The 18877-nt window shown below is 46.3% G+C and overlaps 1 protein-coding gene across 3 annotated transcripts in view; it reads right to left on the bottom strand.

Annotated features, from left to right (window-relative positions):
* The window catches only part of ARID2 (AT-rich interaction domain 2), a 180679-nt gene that overhangs the window by 57816 nt on the left and 103986 nt on the right, over nucleotides 1-18877 (bottom strand). For all 3 annotated transcript variants that reach the window (XM_032783149.2, XM_032783150.2, XM_032783151.2), the window contains 5 exons: nucleotides 5915-5981; nucleotides 5580-5830; nucleotides 4303-4399; nucleotides 4007-4216; nucleotides 3442-3606 (listed from right to left, as the gene is read on the bottom strand). In XM_032783149.2, the coding sequence (XP_032639040.1) occupies nucleotides 3442-3606; nucleotides 4007-4216; nucleotides 4303-4399; nucleotides 5580-5830; nucleotides 5915-5981 (790 nt within the window). The remainder of the gene's footprint in view (nucleotides 1-3441; nucleotides 3607-4006; nucleotides 4217-4302; nucleotides 4400-5579; nucleotides 5831-5914; nucleotides 5982-18877) is intronic.

The raw sequence follows: 18877 nt of genomic DNA, 5'->3' as shown, positions 1-18877 counted from the left end.
AGGTGCAGACCCCTCGACACTGATGCCCAAATGCTTCAGATCTCAAGTTCATGAGGCACATGAGCACCAACATACAGATACATACATATAGACAATCACTCAAAGAAAAAATATTGCTTTTTCTCAACCTTGGCTGACCCTTCTGTCTTAGCTCCTCAATTCTTCCTGTCTGCACAAATATTCTAGCCGCGTATATCCCAGGTTGGAACTAATCAGAACCAACTTGAGTTGACCTTAAAGTAACAAAAAATGACTGCATCTTTATGCAAGATTCAAGCATATGACATCAAGATGCTTCGACAGAATAGCAGTGCACTCTTGTCCCAAGGGTGTTAAATCCTGCCATGTTACTTAATTCTCTGTATAAAAAATGAATTACACTTCCAAATAAGAGACCTATCCCTGGTCATCCATGCCATCAGCATCTCTGTGCTGAATTACTGCAATGATTTGACCACAAAGGCCACACAGAAGCTGCAACTACTGCAAGATGCAGTGGCCTGCCTATGAGGCCCATTCACAGGCAGCCCTGTAAACCTGTGTTACACTGGTGATCGACCACCTGCAATAGGTCTACACAGAGTTCTATATCTGCTTCAAGGTCTTGGCACTAATCTTTAAAGACCTTGATATGCTAGGATCTAGCTACCGAAAGTCTCTATCTTCCTGTCTAGCACTCTCATTTATGATTATCAGAGATTGTGTAGCTGATGTAAACAATCAGGGACGTGTCATTCTCAGTGGTGGTCCCTTGGCTGTAGAATTCCCTATCATTATTCAGAATACTTAGATAGTCTGGGAACAAATAAGGTTTTCCCAACTACTCTCCCTTAATCTATTTTTCAGTTTATGTGCATCCATAAAACTCACCATGTGTACAAGCACTTCTTTGCTTAAGGAAAATGCTAAAACATGCTCAGGGCACCATTTTCAAAATGGTAGTAAGTTTAGTATTTTTGAACTAATTTTTTCCCAAATATTAAAATCATGTTCCTCACTGAGGATGTTTGAACTTTTAAATAAAAATGCTTTTGAGTTTTCTGAACACATAAAAATCTCAGTTGTTCTTTAAAGTAGGCAAGCAACTTGCACCCACTTAACTTAAGCAGCTGGTCCAATTTGATTTTAATTTAAAAAAAAAACAAACGCCTTCAAGAGCAGACCAAGCTTGGAAAGTTTTCAACAAATGGCAAACTTTTGAAAAAGTTACAAATTGTGAGAAAAGAGGACTACAGAATGAAATATAAAATAACTACTAATACTGCCTTATGATACATTTGTGTGTAACACAAATAACTAAGATTTTAGTCTGCAGTGGGAAATTATTATTTCGTAGAATGAAAATGCGACATACTGGGATATAATTATCTCATCCTTCAATGCTTTCCACATTAATTTAACTCTTTCAGACCAAACCACTAGGCCACTTGGTTCAGTATCATGAAGGTATTTCAGTATAGTCCTATTAGAGTCAAACATGTTCCATTAAATAAAAAAGCACTAACTAAAAAGTAAAGTTGTACATGATTGCTTACACTACTTACATGGTTAAAAGCTCACGTAGACATGCTGCACTAATATCAAGTGGGGGCATTCACTAATACAATTTACTCCAGTAACTTGCTTTACGGAGATGCAGCACATCTATATATGGAGTTTGCACCTGTGTAACTACATCAATGTAGTCATATCAAAGCAAAATACTCTAACGTGGGCAAGGCCTTCAAACGGCTAGCAAAAAGTTTGTCTAGATTTCATGGCTCATACTATTCTGGAGTCAAATCACTTTGAACTGCAATGTTTTATAAAAATAGTTTTGAGAAGAAGAATCTGATTAACTGAGAAAGGTTCTGGATGAGTGGGTAATCCAGCAAACCACAATGTATATTAAGTCCAAGGGGGAAAGGGAAAAAATACTAGGGAAAAAACTTAAGTTTATATTTAGTCACAGAAATGAAACTGAAGTACTAGAGTCTTTGAGTCTGACCCTGACTTGAATGGGAGTTGCAGCTCACCAACATGTCTCAGGTTTACACCTTTTAGGAGCTTCCGGGAACCACACAAAGGCAATATGGGCCTTTAAAAACTCTGTGGTACTTTAAGTATTGAGGGGAAAAAAACAGGGTGGTGGTGATGAGATTGGATTTTTTTGGCAGGGGAGAGAGGGAGTTTTTAAATTTGAAGATTTTTTAAAAATAATTATTTTTTTTAAAGCAGCAACATATGGCAAGATATTTCAGATATCTACCCTTTACAAATGGCTGAAAGCACCTTACTCCTGGGTCTCCAAATTGAGCCAAATCCTGCAGGTTTTACTTTCACTGAAATTATGGGATTGAGGGCAGCAGGACTAGGACCAGCAAGTACATGCTTGATTGTATTATCAGTTGTTTAATTAACGAGAGGGACATTTATATTTGGATTGGATGAGCCACCATGATCCAACAATGATCCAACAATGCCCATAACTTTCTTGATATGTAATGAATACTTGTGAAAAGCACTGGAATAGACACTTTTCTCCTATACCTGCTGTTAGAGGAATCACATAAGTCAGCAGAATGTAATTTTGTATGTGAATTTAACATGAAAAGTTCTTGTTAAAAACTTTGTGTGTGCACGTCAAAAGACACCAGATATCTAGAGTGAAATTTTGACCCTACTAAAGCCAAAGAGTGCTTTATCATTTATTTCAATGGGGCCAGGATTTCACTCTGAAAATAGATTTTCTACAGCTAAACAATATCTACAATATCAAGTACATTCTGAGGTTCTAATGACCTTAACAAAAGGATTTAACTTTCCTTTAAGCTTTAATTGTAGGTGTTAAACTTTGGCTCACATTACAAATGAAATGTTTAGTGGCTTCAATGCAGTCAATGAGAATATTTTTTTAATCTTCATTTCCATGATTCCATTAGATCCTATAGCCCATTCTCCTAGAATTTGACCCTAACACTAACTGAGAACTTCTTTTACATACTATTCACACAGAATATAACACAAAATGGACTTGCTGCCTCTCTGTGAGTTGCAGATATTTTGTTAACATGCAAATGAACAGGTTAATTTTAAATAAAAATGTATAACATTTTCATTGCGTACATTTTCAAGATTGACAGCGTTGAAAAATGTTAACACTTTCCATGTTACTTCAGAGTGTTTTCATGTAATGACCAATATTGTTCCAAACATTCATTCAATTAGCAAAATGAAACAAAGATTAACTTAACATCCATTTTGCCAGCAACAATATTAAAATATGCATGTCTGATTTGACATATTGAAGCACAAGTAAATCATTAAATTATGCATAGCTATATAGCTATACACATGCATGCAATTACATAGCTACAGATAGAAAGACAGATGGACAGTCACATATGCTATAAAGGATGTTCTACAGAAATACAAAAGATGTTCTCCTACAATAGCACCAACCTGGGACAGCTGTTGTATGGGCCTGTGAGGAAACATGCTCCACCACCTGTGGCCTGATTTCAGATACTTGATGGCTGGAGCTCTGATGTTCAATGAGTTTTACTGCAGTAAGTGCATCAGGTCCAAACGTCTGGATGTCCATAGAAACCAGACATACTAATGTATCTAAAACATTAAATGCAAAACCAATAACGATATTACAACAAAACAAATATGAGAATTTGGTATTGAACACACTGATTTGGATTAAACTGACACTTGCTGAAAGAAAAACAAACCCTCATATATTTCTGTGGATTTCTACATTATATTTTTCACTGCATATAAAGCCAATATATAATTCAAAATCCTGACCTGCTTTGGTCTCTATTTTCATTAATTCTCTAAGAAAACAAAAATTCAGTTATGTAAATATACGGCAACAATATGCACATAATATACAAACACATAAATTCTCTAAACTCTGACAAAGTACATTTTTTTGAATACCTGAATGTGACAATGTACCAAGTCTTTTTCCTCAACAAATAAACTAATATAATATTTTGTTCTGCTTCTTCCTCACCTATGCTTTTGTCTACTTTAGCAATTTTTGTGCAGGCCACTTCTCCCATTTCTGTGAGCATGTATAGAACTTCAAGTGCTGAGATTACAAGCAGCACATCTGGTAAAGTGAGATGACATATTATCTCTTTGTAGGATTCTTGATCCACATATTCACAAATTAATACACCATTATCTTCAGCTTTACAAAGATTCCCCAAGATTTCCATGCCTGAAAAACAAATATAGAATAGTATTAAACAGCCAAAAATCATTCTCTTACTATTTACAAAAAAAATCAGCAGTCTAAGACCTTACCTCTCATTTTTAAGAATCTATCCCTTGCCATTAGGCATTTTGTAACAGTGTGAAACATTAGATGAGTAGTTTTGAAATCAACAGGGTCCAACAGAAGCTGAGAGAAAGGAAAGAACATTACTTAAGCTGCAGTCCACGTTGTACGTACAGTCATAATACTTACAGTTCTTAAATTTGCATACCAAATTCAATGCTCAAAAGTCTTTATACGTTGGAATATGTCACTTCTGTGAGCATGTAAGATTGTGATTTAAATGCCTAGAGTTCTTGCAATTTTAAAAATAATAAGTATTAACCCTTTTCTCTTCTAAAGTATTTGGGAAGAGGCTCTGAATGTCTCTTTTTTCTTTGAGTCTTTACAGTAAGGAAAATAACTGAATTCCTAGGCTGCCATCAGGATGGATATGAACTTTTTCCTAAGCCCTACGAAACAGTAGCAGTGATTAGGGGTGAATTCCTCTCTATGGCTTTCACCATCCTTTGTCCTGTTTGTACAGCACCTAGTACCTAGCATGATGGCATCCTGGTCCATGACTTGGGTCCCTAGGCACTATGGTAAATACTACTACTACCACCACCACCACCAGTAGCGCTCTTTCAAAGGCCCTCCCACACATGAAAACACCATCCTAGTCAGATTTCTATCAGTAACTGAGCACTACAGTGTCTCCTCCCCTGCTATTTACTCGTTGCAGGATTTCAATATATACACAATGTCCAACTTTATATTTATCGGCGGTGTATAATGCCATAAAATGGATTGAGTTGGCCTTACTGTTTCTTCTTACATATAAATAACTTTGAAAAGAAAGTCTCCCTCACTGATGATATACCCACGTGTATGTAACCTTCCCAAAGTCCCCCTGGTTTTCTCATACCCATCACTATGAAAAGTGTATTGATACCTATTAACTGGTGACACAGGAATTCTTGTATTACCATAGTGGAGATATGATTTATAAAGTATAACCCATATGAATATTTTTCATTTTTAAAGTAATTCCCCGATGTCATGGAATTTCAATTGAAAATTAGAGATGATTTGAAGGATCCCATGCCCCTCACACAACTGCATTCCCTCATATGACTGGGCTTAGGCAATTGGGGGCCACACTCTATATCTGATTCCTAGCGTTGTGCATTCTGTTGAAATCTATTATTTGCAAATTCAAAACACCTATTCACTACTACTTCAAATAAACACAAGAAAAATAATTAAATTTAAGACATCAGTCAAGCTATTTAATACTAAGTATACTTCTCCAAAGTATATTTACCTCTGCTGCAATATTTCCTAGTGTGTCAAGCCCCAATTGTCGTAGAGAAATAAAATGACTATGAGCAGAGAGTAGCAGGAACCGAAGACAAGTACGATTAGCTGCCAAAAGTTTAACGTTTCCCTCCTCAAAGGAAAGATTTCGCAATATCACTGCAATCTGAAGTACCCGCTGCCCTTCAATATCATTAATGCCCAACTTGCGAGGTGGATGAAATAAGGATTCCCATATCCATTCTTCTGATGGAACATCTACAAAAGAAAAACATCAACGTTAGCTATTCCTTTTCTATATTTACCAGAATTTATCTAATCAGTTTATTCAAGACATCTCACCTTGAGATTTGTTTCTGTCAGAAATGAGGTCACGTACTTCATTATCCTCGACAATATCCTTCCAAAACTGAGAACAGAATAAAAAGTAAAACTGAATTTCTGAAGTGTGATGTTTCCTTTAAAAATACACTTCTTTTCTCTTCCGCTTCTTTAAAATATTCACAAATGGATAAGGATGCGTTTATCACTATTCCATCCCTTGAAAAAAATCCCCTTCCCATTCATGTCAGCTACTACTGCATCTTAAAGATTATCTCTATCTAAATAATGGTACATTCTTCACTTCAGAGCTGAAACCTATGATGTTCAATATATTACAGCTGCTTTAAAGAAGTCTTCCTGCCACCCTTCCAGGACACCAAAGGTACTCCATCCACAATCAACCAACAGGATTGGGGCCTATTCCTATTCCACCACAAGGAATTCAAAGTACTTTACAAATTAAGGGCCTGATCTGCAAGTCTTTACTGTGTGGCTAGTCTGACTACAGTCAAGATTAATCATATGATCAAGGATATGCAGGATCAAGCTCATAAGCTGACAAAGTATATATGGATCACTTAATCCACCACTAAAATACTGCTGTCTCTTAGGTGAAATGCAACAGCTCTATCATCACAGAGTAAAACCCAGGAAACAATTTAAGACAAGAAATGAAGTAAAACCTCTATGAGAATGATACTTCTATTGCAATCATCATTCTGAGCTAAAGAGGGCCCTTTTTAAGAAGGAGCTTGAGATATTCAAGGAAGAGGGGTTTTGTCATGTTTAAATGATGTGTGCAAAACCAGATTGCCTTGAATTTCACTTGTCAATGTAATATACCCTTTTTGATGTTACTCTATTGGAAAGCGATGAAGAGGGTAAACATGCAAATTTCACTACTGATAACAAAAGGAAGATGATCTTAGAATAATGCGCGAGACTTACTCCTTTAATTTCTCTAGTGTTTGTATTTTTAAAACACGAAAGAGGTGGTGTATCCTCAAATGCACATCTTCAACCTTAATTTTAAAGTCTTTGGAAAGGCCCAGAGAACTAAGCTAATTAGTAATGTAGGGTTACTGCTCTTGTCAGTGCTCTTGCAGTGATACCAAAATCATAAGATGCTCTCATGGTGTCATGGCATTAATTAGACTGATCGTCCAACAATATGCTCTTGATCTCTTTAAAATATTCAGGCTAAAAGTCCAAAAAGAAGCACTCTCAGATTTAAAAAAATGTATCTATCTAAGGCGGCTGGGTAATTTGACATTATAGAAGAGTAGACTTTTTTCTCAGAGGTAAGTCATCCTGGACTCTCTCATGTGGTATAGAACATGAGGACTTGGCATGTTCTCTCTGCACAAGCGGACATCAATGTCATCTTGGCATAGGCTTATTAAAAAATATTAAAACTCTAGCAGTTGGTACAATTGATGAGCTTTTTAAAAATTACTTTTAACCACAGTAGGTACTGAAGTTGAAGCAAAATATCAATACGTTGCAGGAGCAAGGAAGCCATAAGTAATGGGCACTGCAGTCTTAGCCTTTTGACAAGGATATCAAACAACACTGGCATTTTCTCCTGAAACAAATGTCATTTTCAAATCCAACTTCTTCACCAATTAGCCCCACGTTCCTGAAACTGCTAAAAATCATTTGGTGGTGATACAGACAGCATTATAACACTGTCATCAGGGGGGCAATGATGAAGGACCATACATTACTCTTTATAGTATGTGTCTAATAAATCCCCCCAAGCTGGCTAGAGGAGATTTTAAACACTCCAAGAAAAGATCAGAGTTGACTCTTGAGGTCATTTAGGTGAACGACAATAGGCAGTATCTCTCTCTGATGACTTTGTTAACAATGTTACTACTATATAAAGGGCTTGTATCACTTCATACCAGGGTACAGGTAAAGCCAAAGATGAAGGCTCCCAGCACTCTCAGAAGAAGGAGAGCAGTTGAAGTACATAGTCTGAAAGAGGTCTGTCTGATTCTAAAACCCACAGAATAAGGGGCCTGAGCCAACCTTAAAGATGATACTTCAGAACCAAAGAAACATCTCTCTTAGATAAAGAAGGCTAGTGACAAACAACTCTGGCTGCCAGGTCTAGTGAAACACTCTATTCTCCAGAACAGACTAAAACAGGAGTGCCCTCTCAGAAGCTCAAGTGAGAGAGCCACAAAGGCACCAAGAGTCAAGGTTTCACCTGGACAGCCAATAAGAACTGAGGAATCTGTTGTCAGAACAGAGGTATTAGGCACTAAAATGTCACAACTTAGAATAGCAGAATCATAGAAGATTAGGGTTGGAAGAGACCTCAGAAGGTCATCTAGTTCAACCCCCTGCTCACAGCAGGACCAACACCAACTAAATCATCCCAGCCAGGGCTTTGTCAAACCGGACCTTAAAAAGCTCTAAGGATGCAGATTCCACCACCTCACTAGGTAACCCATTCCAGTCCTTCACCATCGTCCAAGTGAAATAATTTTTCCTAATATCCAATCTAGACCTCGCCGACTGCAACTTGAGACCATTGCTCCTTGTTCTGTCATCTGCCACCACTGAGAAAAGACGGTTACTCACCTTTGTAACTGTTGTTCTTCAAGATGTGTTGCTCATATCCATTCCAAGTAGGTGTGTGCACGCCGTGTGCACGTTCGTCGGAAGATTTTTACCCTAGCAACACCCGGCGGGTCGGCTAGGCGCCCCCTGGCATGGCGCCGTTACGGCACTGAATATATACCCCAGCCGACCCGTCCGCTCCTCAGTTCCTTCTTGCCGGCTACTCCGACAGTGGGGAAGGAGGGCGGGTGTGGAATGGATATGAGCAACACATCTCGAAGAACAACAGTTACAAAGGTGAATAACCGTCTTTTCTTCTTCAAGTGCTTGCTCATATCCATTCCAAGTAGGTGAATCCCAAGCCTTACCTAGGCGGTGGGGTCGGAGTGAGAGACTGCAGAGTGCAAGACCGCCAAGCCAAAGGCTGCATCCTCTCTGGATTGTTGTACCAGGGCATAGTGGGAAGCAAATATGTGTACCGATGACCATGTAGCTGTTCGACATATATCCTGGACAGGAATTCGAGCGAGGAAGGCGGCCAACGAGGTCTGGGCTCTAGCTGAATGCGCGGTAACGTGACCCGGAGAGGCGTGAGCCAGATTGTAGCAAGCCCGGATGCAAGTCGTTACACAGGAAGAAATCCGCTGGGAAGAGACGGGCTGACCTTTCATCCAGTCCGCCACCGCCACAAAGAGTTGGGGTATTTTACGGAAAGGCCTCGTGCAGTCAATATAGAAAGCTAGCACCCTGCGGACGTCCAGCGAGTGCAACTGTTGCTCCCTACGTGATGTGTGTGGCTTAGGGAAGAAAACCGGGAGAAATATGTCCTGGTTGAGGTGAAAAGACGAAACCATCCTCGGGAGGAACGCTGGATGCGGACGTAGCTGCACCTTATCCTTATAGAATATCGTGTAAGGTGGGTCTGCCATCAGAGCACGAAGTTCTGAGACTCTCCTAGCCGATGTAATGGCCACCAGGAACGCCGTCTTCCATGATAAATAGAGGAGTGAGCAGGCCGCCAAGGGCTCGAATGGGGGGGCAGTAAGTCTCGTCAGAACCAAATTGAGGTCCCAGGTCGGTGCGGGGCATCGCACCGGGGGAAAAGAGGCGATCCAGCCCCTTAAGGAACCTGGAGACCATAGGATGGGAAAAAACAGAGTATGTGCCTTCTCCAGGGTGGAAAGTAGAGATAGCTGCTAGGTGAATTCGCAGGGACGATAGTGCGAGGCCCTGGTGCTTGAGATACAAGAGGTAATCTAGAATCATGGGTATGGAAGCCGTGGCAGGTGTTGCATCCTGCTGCTGACACCAGCAAGAGAACCGCTTCCACTTGGCTAAGTATGTAGCGCGAGTGGAGGGTTTCCTGCTGCCCAGGAGTACCTCCTGCACCAGGGTAGAGCACCGCAACTCTGACTGAGTTAACCATGGAGGAGCCATGCCGTAAGATGGAGGGACTGCAGGTCTGGATGGAGAAGCCTGCCATGGTCTTGCATGATCAGGTCCTGATAGAGGGGCAAGGGAATCAGGCTGGCTATCGAATGGTCCAGCAATGTGGTGAACCAGTGTTGCCGGGGCCATGCAGGGACGATCAGAATGAGGCGAGCCTCGTCCCTGCGAAGCTTCAGCAGAACCTTGTGCACCAATGGGAAGGGTGGGAAGGCATAAAGCAGGTGGTTCGACCAAGACATTAGGAAGGCCTCCGATATCGAGCCCGGGGCTAGGCCCTGGAACGAGCAGAACCTCTGACACTTCCGGTTGCTGCGGGAGGCGAAGAGGTCTACATGGGGAAACCCCCACTTTTGGAAAATGGAGTGTGCTACATCTGGGCGAAGTGACCACTCGTGGGTGAGGAAGGATCTGCTGAGCTGGTCTGTCAGTGTATTCTGGACCCCCGGGAGAAAGGACGCCACTAGGTCTATCGAGTGGGCTATACAAAATTCCCACAGTTCGATCGCTTCCTGGCAAAGGGGGAGAGAACGAGTCCCTCCCTGTCTGTTTACGTAGTGCATCGCGGTTGTGTTGTCCGTGAGCACTAGGACGCAGCGGTCTTGTAGATGAGGAAGGAACGCCTGGCAGGCAAGGCGAACCGCTCGTAGCTCCCGAATGTTTATGTGCAACGACAGCTCTTGGGCAGACCAGAGGCCTTGCGTACGACGGTGGCCCATGTGTGCCCCCCAGCCCAGAGATGATGCGTCCGTTGTTAGAGATACAGACGGTTGTCTCTGATGGAACGGCATGCCTGCACACACCAGAGATGGTGTCAGCCACCAGGTCAGGGTGCCTAAGACACTCTGAGGAACAGTGATGACCATGTCTATGGCGTCCCTGTGTGGGCGGTAGACAGCCGCCAGCCAGACTTGAAGGGGATGAAGACGAAGCTTGGCATGCTTGGTTACGAAAGTGCACGCTGCCATCTGCCCGAGAAGGCTGAGGCAAGTGCGGACAGTTGTCGTTGGGTATGTCTGAAGGCTTTCTATGGCAGCGACTATTGCCCAAAAACGGGGAAGCAGGAGGTAGGCTGTTGTGAGCGTGGAGTCTAGGACGGCTCCAATGAATTCGATTCTTTGAGTGGGCACTAAAGTGGACTTGTCTATATTGACCATGAGGCCCAATCGCTCAAACAGGTCCATGACGATGGTAACATGTCTGGCGACCTGAGCCTCGGAGGTCCCGTGGATAAGCCAGTTGTCTAGGTAGGGGAAGATCCGGATGTGCCGATGACGGAGGAAGGCGGCCACTACAGCCATACACTTTGTGAAAACGCGTGGGGCAGTGGAGAGGCCGAACGGGAGGACCGTAAATTGGTAGTGCTGACAATGCACCATGAACCGCAGGTAACGTCTGTGCGGGGGGTAAATGGAGATATGAAAGTATGCGTCCTTCATGTCGAGATCAGCGTACCAGTCTCCGGAATCCAGGGAAGGGATTATGGTCCCCAGGGACACCATGTGGAACTTCAGCTTCTTTAGGAAGGCGTTGAGACCGCGGAGGTCCAGGATGGGTCGGAGACCTCCTTTTGTCTTGGGGATTAAGACGTATCGGGAGTAAAACCCCCTGCCCCTGAACTCCTCCGGCACCTCCTCTATAGCTCCGATTTCGAGGAGCGTGTGGATCTTCTGCGAGAGGAGTTGCTCGTGAGAGGGGTCCCTGAAGAGGGACGGGGAGGGGGCGAAATAAACTGGAGGTGGTATCCAAACTCCACCGTGCGGAGGACCCAACGGTCTGATGTTAGTTGGATCCACGCCGGGAGGAAGGAGGAAAGACGATAGGAAAATTGGAGGGGATTCCGGGAGAAGACTGGTGCTCTGCTCTCAGGCGCACCTTCAAAAGTTTTGCTTTGGTCCTGCTGATGGTTTGGCGGAACCATTGTTTTGGCCCCCTTGCGAACCAGACTGACGTCTGCGGTTTCCGCGACCATGCCTCCTATTAAAGTCTTGTCGAGGCCAAGGTGGGGGGTAAGGACGCTGAGGCTGGGCTCGGAAGGATCTGCGCTGGGTCTGCGGGGTGTGCATGCCAAGAGAGCGCATGATAATGCGATTGTCTTTAAGACTCTGGAGTCTAGGGTCCGTTTTCTCCGAGAAAAGGCCCTGGCCTTCGAACGGAAGGTCCTGTATAGTGTGTTGCAGTTCGGAGGGTAGACCCGAGACCTGCAACCACGATATTCTCCGCATCGCAATTCCAGAGGCTACAGTTCCAGCCGCTGAATCAGCGGCATCGAGAGAGGCCTGCAGAGAAGTCCGAGCTACCTTCTTTCCCTCCTCCAGAAGGCTTTGAAACTCGAGACGCGAATCCTGTGGGATCAGCTCAGTGAATTTTGCCATCGACTGCCAAGTATTATAACTGTACCTGCTGAGGAGGGCTTGCTGGTTAGCCACCCGCAGTTGAAGGCCCCCAGCGGAGTAGACCTTACGACCCAGAAGATCCATCCGTTTAGCCTCCCGCAATTTTGGGGCGGGGGCTTGCTGGCCATGGCGCTCTCTCTCATTAACAGATTGTACGACCAGAGAGCATGGAGTAGGATGAGTATACAGGTATTCATACCCCTTCGAGGGTACCATATACTTTCTTTCCACACCTCTGGCTGTAGGCGGGATAGATGCTGGAGACTGCCAAATGGTGTCTGCTTTGGCTTGGATCGACCTTATGAACGGCAGGGCCACGCGAGTCGGGGCATCTGCGGACAGTATGTCCATGACTGGGTCCTCCACCTCCGGAACCTCCACCGGTAAGTTCATGTTCAAGGCCACTCGCCGAAGGAGATCCTGGTGGGCCTGGAGGTCAATCGGGGGTGGGCCCGATGTCGACGTGCCTGCTACTGCCTTGTCTGGCGAGGAGGACGACAGGCCTGGTACGAGTGGGTCCTGTTGTGGCTCTTGCTCCAGGGGGACGTGAGAATCTGGGAGAGCCTGAGGGTCCTGCGTCAAAGCAGAAAACGTCCATATCTGCCGGAGGAGGGCGGCTGATAGTGGCCTCCGGTGCACGATGGTCTGATGGGGCGGACCGGGATGTGACTGTGGGCTTGCCCTGGGCCTGGTGATATGCCCAGGGCGTCCAAAAAGACCACTGTGGGGCTCGTTCCGTGCTGTGGGTCTCAGGAAGGGCGTGGCTCTGTAGGGCTATAGCGCCATTGGTAGCGCTGTCAGCGTGGGAGGACCCCGATGGGTGCCGAGATGGCCATGGCGGAGCCGAGCGTCCGTGCGGGGCACCTCTATAATCGGTGTGCCGGGTATCATGCCGCACCAGAGAATGGTACCGTGAGTCATACCGGTGCCGAGAGCGGGAGCGGGACCTGCGACCAGCGCGGTGCCAGGAGGTTGACCGGGAGCAAGAAGCTCGATGGTGGGAGCTGCTACGATGGGCACGGTGCCGGTGGGCAGACCACCGTACCGAGTACTGGTCCGAGGAAGAAGACCTGGAGCGGTGCCGCGAGTACGACCGGTACCGCGGCGATCGGTACCGGGACTGCGAGCGGCGTCTGGACCTGGATCGGTGAGATCAGGAACGGTGCCAGGATCTCGATCTGGAGCGGTGCCTGCCTGTAGCTTCCGAGGAAGGTGGGTGGACTAGGGTAGGCTTACCCGCTGACCTGACACCCCGCACCGGCGGTGCCAGGGGTTGAGGCAGGGTAGGCTCTGTCAGAGCTATAAGCTCCCTCGCCGTTGAGAAGGTTTCCGGCATACTGGGAACGGTAAGCTCAACCGCGGTAGGTACCGGGGAGCTGTCTCGCACCGGACTGAACGGCTCCTGGATGGCCGGAATCAATGGTGCCGATGCAGCCGGCGCCGTGGCAGGTGATGGTGCCGGGCGACTCGGCTGGAGTTGGTGCTCAGACTGCGGTGCAGGAGTTGCAGTGGAAGCTTTCGTCTTTTTGACCCTCAGGGAGAGGGAACGGTGCCGGAGATGGCTGGTGCCGGAGATGGCTGGTGCCAGAGCGTCTTGGTGGTGCCGGCGCTCTCCGGTGCTGATGGAGCACTTCTCCCCGTCGCGGGCTGTGCGGCACTCGGTGCTGAGGCTGGAGGGGTGAGGGCTGCCTCCATTAGGAGCTGCTTTAAACAAGCGTCCCGCTCCTTCTTCATCCGCGGTTTGAACGATTTGCAAATGCGGCACTTTTCAGTCAGATGGGATTCCCCCAGGCACTTCAGGCAGCGGTCGTGGGGGTCTCCCGTTGGCATCGGCCGGCGGCAGGCCGAGCACTGTTTGAAGCCCGGGGAGCCCGGCATGGGCCCGGGCTCCGGGAGAGGTGAAGGGGCTAACCCCCAACCCTCAAACTATACTACTAAGTATGCTAACAACTAAAGGGTATAAAACAACTATAACTACAACTACAACTATATACAGAAAAGCAAGAACGGGTGAATAGCTAGGTAAGTGGAGAAAGGCTAAGCCGCGCTCCACTGTTCCAACGACCGACACGGGCGGTAAGAAGGAACTGAGGAGCGGACGGGTCAGCTGGGGTATATATTCGGTGCCGTAACGGCGCCACGCCAGGGGGCGCCTAGCCGACCCACCGGGTGTTGCTAGGGTAAAAATCTTCCGACGAATGTGCACGCGGCGCGCACACACCTACTTGGAATGGATATGAGCAAGCACTCGAAGAAGAAGAACCTAGCTCCATCCTCTTTGGAACCCCCCCTTCAGGTAGCTGAAGGCTGCTATCAAATCACCCCTCATTCTTCTCTTCTGCAGACTAAATAAACCCAGTTCCCTTAGCCTCTCCTCATAAGTCATGTGCCCTAGATCCTAATAATTTTTGTTGCCCTCTGCTGGACTCTTTCCAATTTGTGCACATCCATTCTGTAGTGGGGGCACCACAACTGTACGCAATACTCCAGATGTGGCCTCACCAATGCCAAATAGAGGGGAATAATCACTTCCCTTGATCTGCTGGCAATGCTCCTACTAATGCAGCCCAATATGCTGTTAGCCTTCTTGGCAACAAGGGCATACTGTTGACTCATCCAGCTTCTCATCCACTGTAATCCCCACTATAACCTTCTGATTTTCATATCCAAGTACTCATTCAACTCTGACTTTTAGCTGGAACAATAAAATTCCAATGCTTCATAGCTCACATTGTTCTCAAGGGAAAGATGTCAGTACCTCAATATCAACCAGTTCCACCTATGCCAAGTCTTTGGCTCTAGGAAGGCTTGGAACTGAGCATTTTGCAAGACCTGATTTAAGAATCTTGGTCTTTGTCTAGATTAGAAAAAAACGTTGAGATTAAATTGGGATTGGCCACCACATTAGTACACAATGGTGCAAATCCTTACTATTAACTGTCACTGTAGGAAACATAATAGAAGAAGTGAATGATGACCCTATCAAAATAAATATTGGCACCTGGCAGAACAAGTAACAGACAAACTAACATTTACACAAGAAACCCTGAAAAGCAAGAGCAAGAAGAGAGCACAGATCTACATTAGCACCATTTTGCTAATTTTATAAAAGTATAAGCAATCCAAAAGAGAAAAGAACAAGCATGCAACCTCCTGCACTCACCAACACAATTTGTTGTGAGTCAACAGAATAACAGGGGAATTTTAAATTTAAAAATACCAACATTTTATATACAGAAGCAAAGCTGCTATATGAAATAAATAACATCCTGTGGTGGGATCAACAAACTGCTTAAAATAAGATTCTATGAAAAAAATGGATTATTATAATATATAGGGTTTTTTAGATGTGGTATTAGTTTATGGCAGGCCTGCACAACATGCAGCCCGCAGAGCCTCACTGTGCGGCCTGCAGGAGGATTCTAAATCCCCCCCACATGGCGCTCTGCGGGCAGCCCAGAGCTCTTTGAATCCCGGCCACGGCCGGGAATCAAACGGCTCTGGGTTGCCCACAGCGGCAGGGAGCCCAGAGCCCTTTAAATTTCAGACTCAGCCGGGAGTCAGAGGGCTCTGGGCTGCCGGCAGCTGCGGGGAGCCCTAAGCCCTTTAAATTTCAGCCGCGGCCGGGAATCAAAGGGCTCTGGGCTGCCAGCAGAGATTCCCAGCCGCAGCTGGGATTTAAAGGGCTCAGGGCTCCCCACGCTGCGGGCATCCCAGAGCCCTTTGAATCCCAGCCACGGCTGGGATTTAAAGAGCTCAGGGCTCCCCATGCTGTGGGCACCCCAGAGCCCTTTGAATCCCAGCCGTGGCTCTGGCGGCAGGGCCGGCTGGGATTTAAAGGGCTCAGGGCTCCCCGCAGCTGCCAGCAGCCCAGAGCCCTTTGAATCCCCGCCCACGGCCGCTGATTGCCCCCTTCCCTGGACCCCTGCCCCAACTGCCTCCCAGGACTCCCACCCTCTATCTAAGCACCGCTGGTCCTTGTCCCCTGATACCCCTCTCCTGGGACCCCTGCCCCTAACTGCCCTCCAGAACCCCACCCTCTATCTAAATGCCGCTGCTCCTTTTCCCCCGATTGCCCCCTCCTGAGACCCCTGCCCCTAACTGCCCCTTGGGACTCCAGCCCCTATCCAAGCCTCCCTTCTCCTTGTCCCCAACTGCCCCCTCCTGAGGCTCCCCCCAACTTCCCCCTAGGACTCCAACCTCTGCCTGTCCCCTGATAAACCCCTGGGACTCTGATGCCTATCCAGCTGCTGCATGTCCCCTGACTGCCCTCTCGAACCTCCGCCCCATCCAACCCCCCCTGCTCCCTGTCCCTTGACTGCCCCCTGGAACCCCCTACCCCTTCTCCAACCCTCAGTCCCCTTACCGTGCCACTCAGACCAGCGTGTCTGGCTCCATGCAGCTCCAGACACGTTGCTGCCATGCTCCCTCGCAGAGCCCACAGCCCCCCTCCCCCCAGCACCTGCCTTCCAGATTTGAACACCTCAAAATTCAGGAGTGCTCAAGCTCAGTTTGGGCAGCTGTTACTTCATTTCTCCCAAATCAAACATACTGATCCACTGTAACTTGCTGTAACTGCTGAGAAAAAGTAGGAAAAAATGAGCAAGGGAAATGCATAGGACGAAGAGGCCTACGTTGCCAAACAAGCTAGCCTTTCTTGTAGTTTAAAAGAAAACAGTGAATGCATGCAAAAATCAGCCACAGAAAGAAAGAGTAGAACAAAGAAAAATAAACAGCAACCCTTTTCCAGTTATGGAGGACACGTCTATATATGCATCCAGAATCCCCAAGTCACCAGCTGAAAATGTTCCCACTTACCTGACGCCTGTAACCATTATGGGAACCAATCCTGTCGTGGTTGTGTGCACACCAAAAATCCTGCTGAAGACCGCCCCTGGGACGAGATACTAAAGGTACCCAGGCTGGGGCGGCAGGAGGGGTGTGTGGACACTGTGAGGGGGAGCCCAGGGCTGGGGCACCAGTGGGGGGGCAAGTCATGGTGAGGAAAGGGAACGCAGTGCGGGGCAGCAGGAGTGTAGATGTGGGTGGAGGGGGGAAAGCCCAGGCTCGGGGCAGCAGGGAAGTACAGGGGGAGCCCAGGGCTGGGACGGGGGGCAGCCATTTTTTGCTTGGGCACAAAAAACTAGAGCCAGCCCTGCCAGGTCCCCCAGCCGCTGAGCCCCAAGCCTTTAATTTGACCCTGAGGGCTCCAGCCACCTCTTCAGCTGGGGCCCCTGTTGATAAAATAAAAGTAACACCTCCTCACCCCCAACCTTCCTTTTTGGTCCACAGGTTTTGGTGGGCGGCGCTGGGAAAGCAGGGTTGTTTCCGCAGGCTGGGCAGCCTGGGCGGTTTCTGCGGGGCCAGGAATTCGACCTCAGCTGTTTTCTTGCAGATGTGGCCCTTGTGCTTACCAGTTGCAGGCCGGTTATGGCATGCCTTCAAAAAAGTGTGTTTACAGTAGTGTGGACTGTACAACACGTGAAACGTTATAAAATAGACCTTGGAGGCACATCCAACGCTAAGTAAACCTATGCAAACTAGCTGTTCATCTAATACCCAGTTAAGAGAGTTTATTAAAACCATCTGTCTCATAACATAAATAGTTTAAGAAGATAATTAACAAACAAAAAAATTATAATTAAAAATCAAACTCAATATGTAGACATAGGCACCTGTGTTGTTCTTCATAACTATTACGCAAACTGCCGTCAGTTAGGGGAATAGGAAAACCACAAAAGCTAGCACTTTTGAAATAAAAATTTCCAAGATAAATATTCTGGACATCTGTCTGACCAGAAAAGGGTGAAGACAACGACCACGAAACGACAGATTGTTGACACTTAAACCCTGGTAAGTTTAGATATACATCCAAGTTCCAACATAAAGAAGTGCCAATCCTTATCTCAATTTTATTCTGTAGGGAGAGCCACATTGTAGTTAGCAATAAAATAAGGCACACGTTACCAATTTGGCCCACATAAAGTTGAAAATTAGCTAACACAGAGACATGAACACATAAAAATCTCTGCAATGCGTATGCAAATAGCGCGCATTAGGATATATTGAAGAAGAAAAAAGAAAGAAAAGAAAGAGAATTGAGCAGAAAACCGAAAGCTATAAACTGAGGGAACTATTAGCACTAGTCTCCACTACCCACCACCGCCATCTGTCACCTGATAATCAACAGCAAAAATGAGCAAAATAAACCATTTGTAAAAAAGTCTCAATGATATAAGTATAAGATGAAACCTCTTAAGAAATCTGTTTTATTATTTAACATCAAAAATTCCGCTAAGCAAACAATAATAAATGTCAAATCTCAAATATAATATTAACGCTACCCACACACGAAACCAGGACAGGGGTCGCCAAAGTGGGCATCACCCACGGGGTGCGCAAGCGATCACGGGGGACGCAGCAGGAGGAGCGCGCTGGGGGAGGGGGGAGGGGCCGGAGAGGGAGGAACGAGTGAGCGGGGAGCGCTGCCCCCAGGCAGGGCCACCTGGAACACAAGCTGTAAGGGCGCAGGCCTGGCTAAAGGCCCGGCCGCAGCCCTAAACCTTTG

The sequence above is a fragment of the Chelonoidis abingdonii genome, chromosome 1 (assembly GCF_003597395.2).
Source record: "Chelonoidis abingdonii isolate Lonesome George chromosome 1, CheloAbing_2.0, whole genome shotgun sequence".
NCBI classification, from domain to species: Eukaryota; Metazoa; Chordata; order Testudines; family Testudinidae; genus Chelonoidis; species Chelonoidis abingdonii.
Note: the sequence above shows the minus strand (reverse complement) of the source record. Positions and strands in the feature narration are given on the sequence as shown.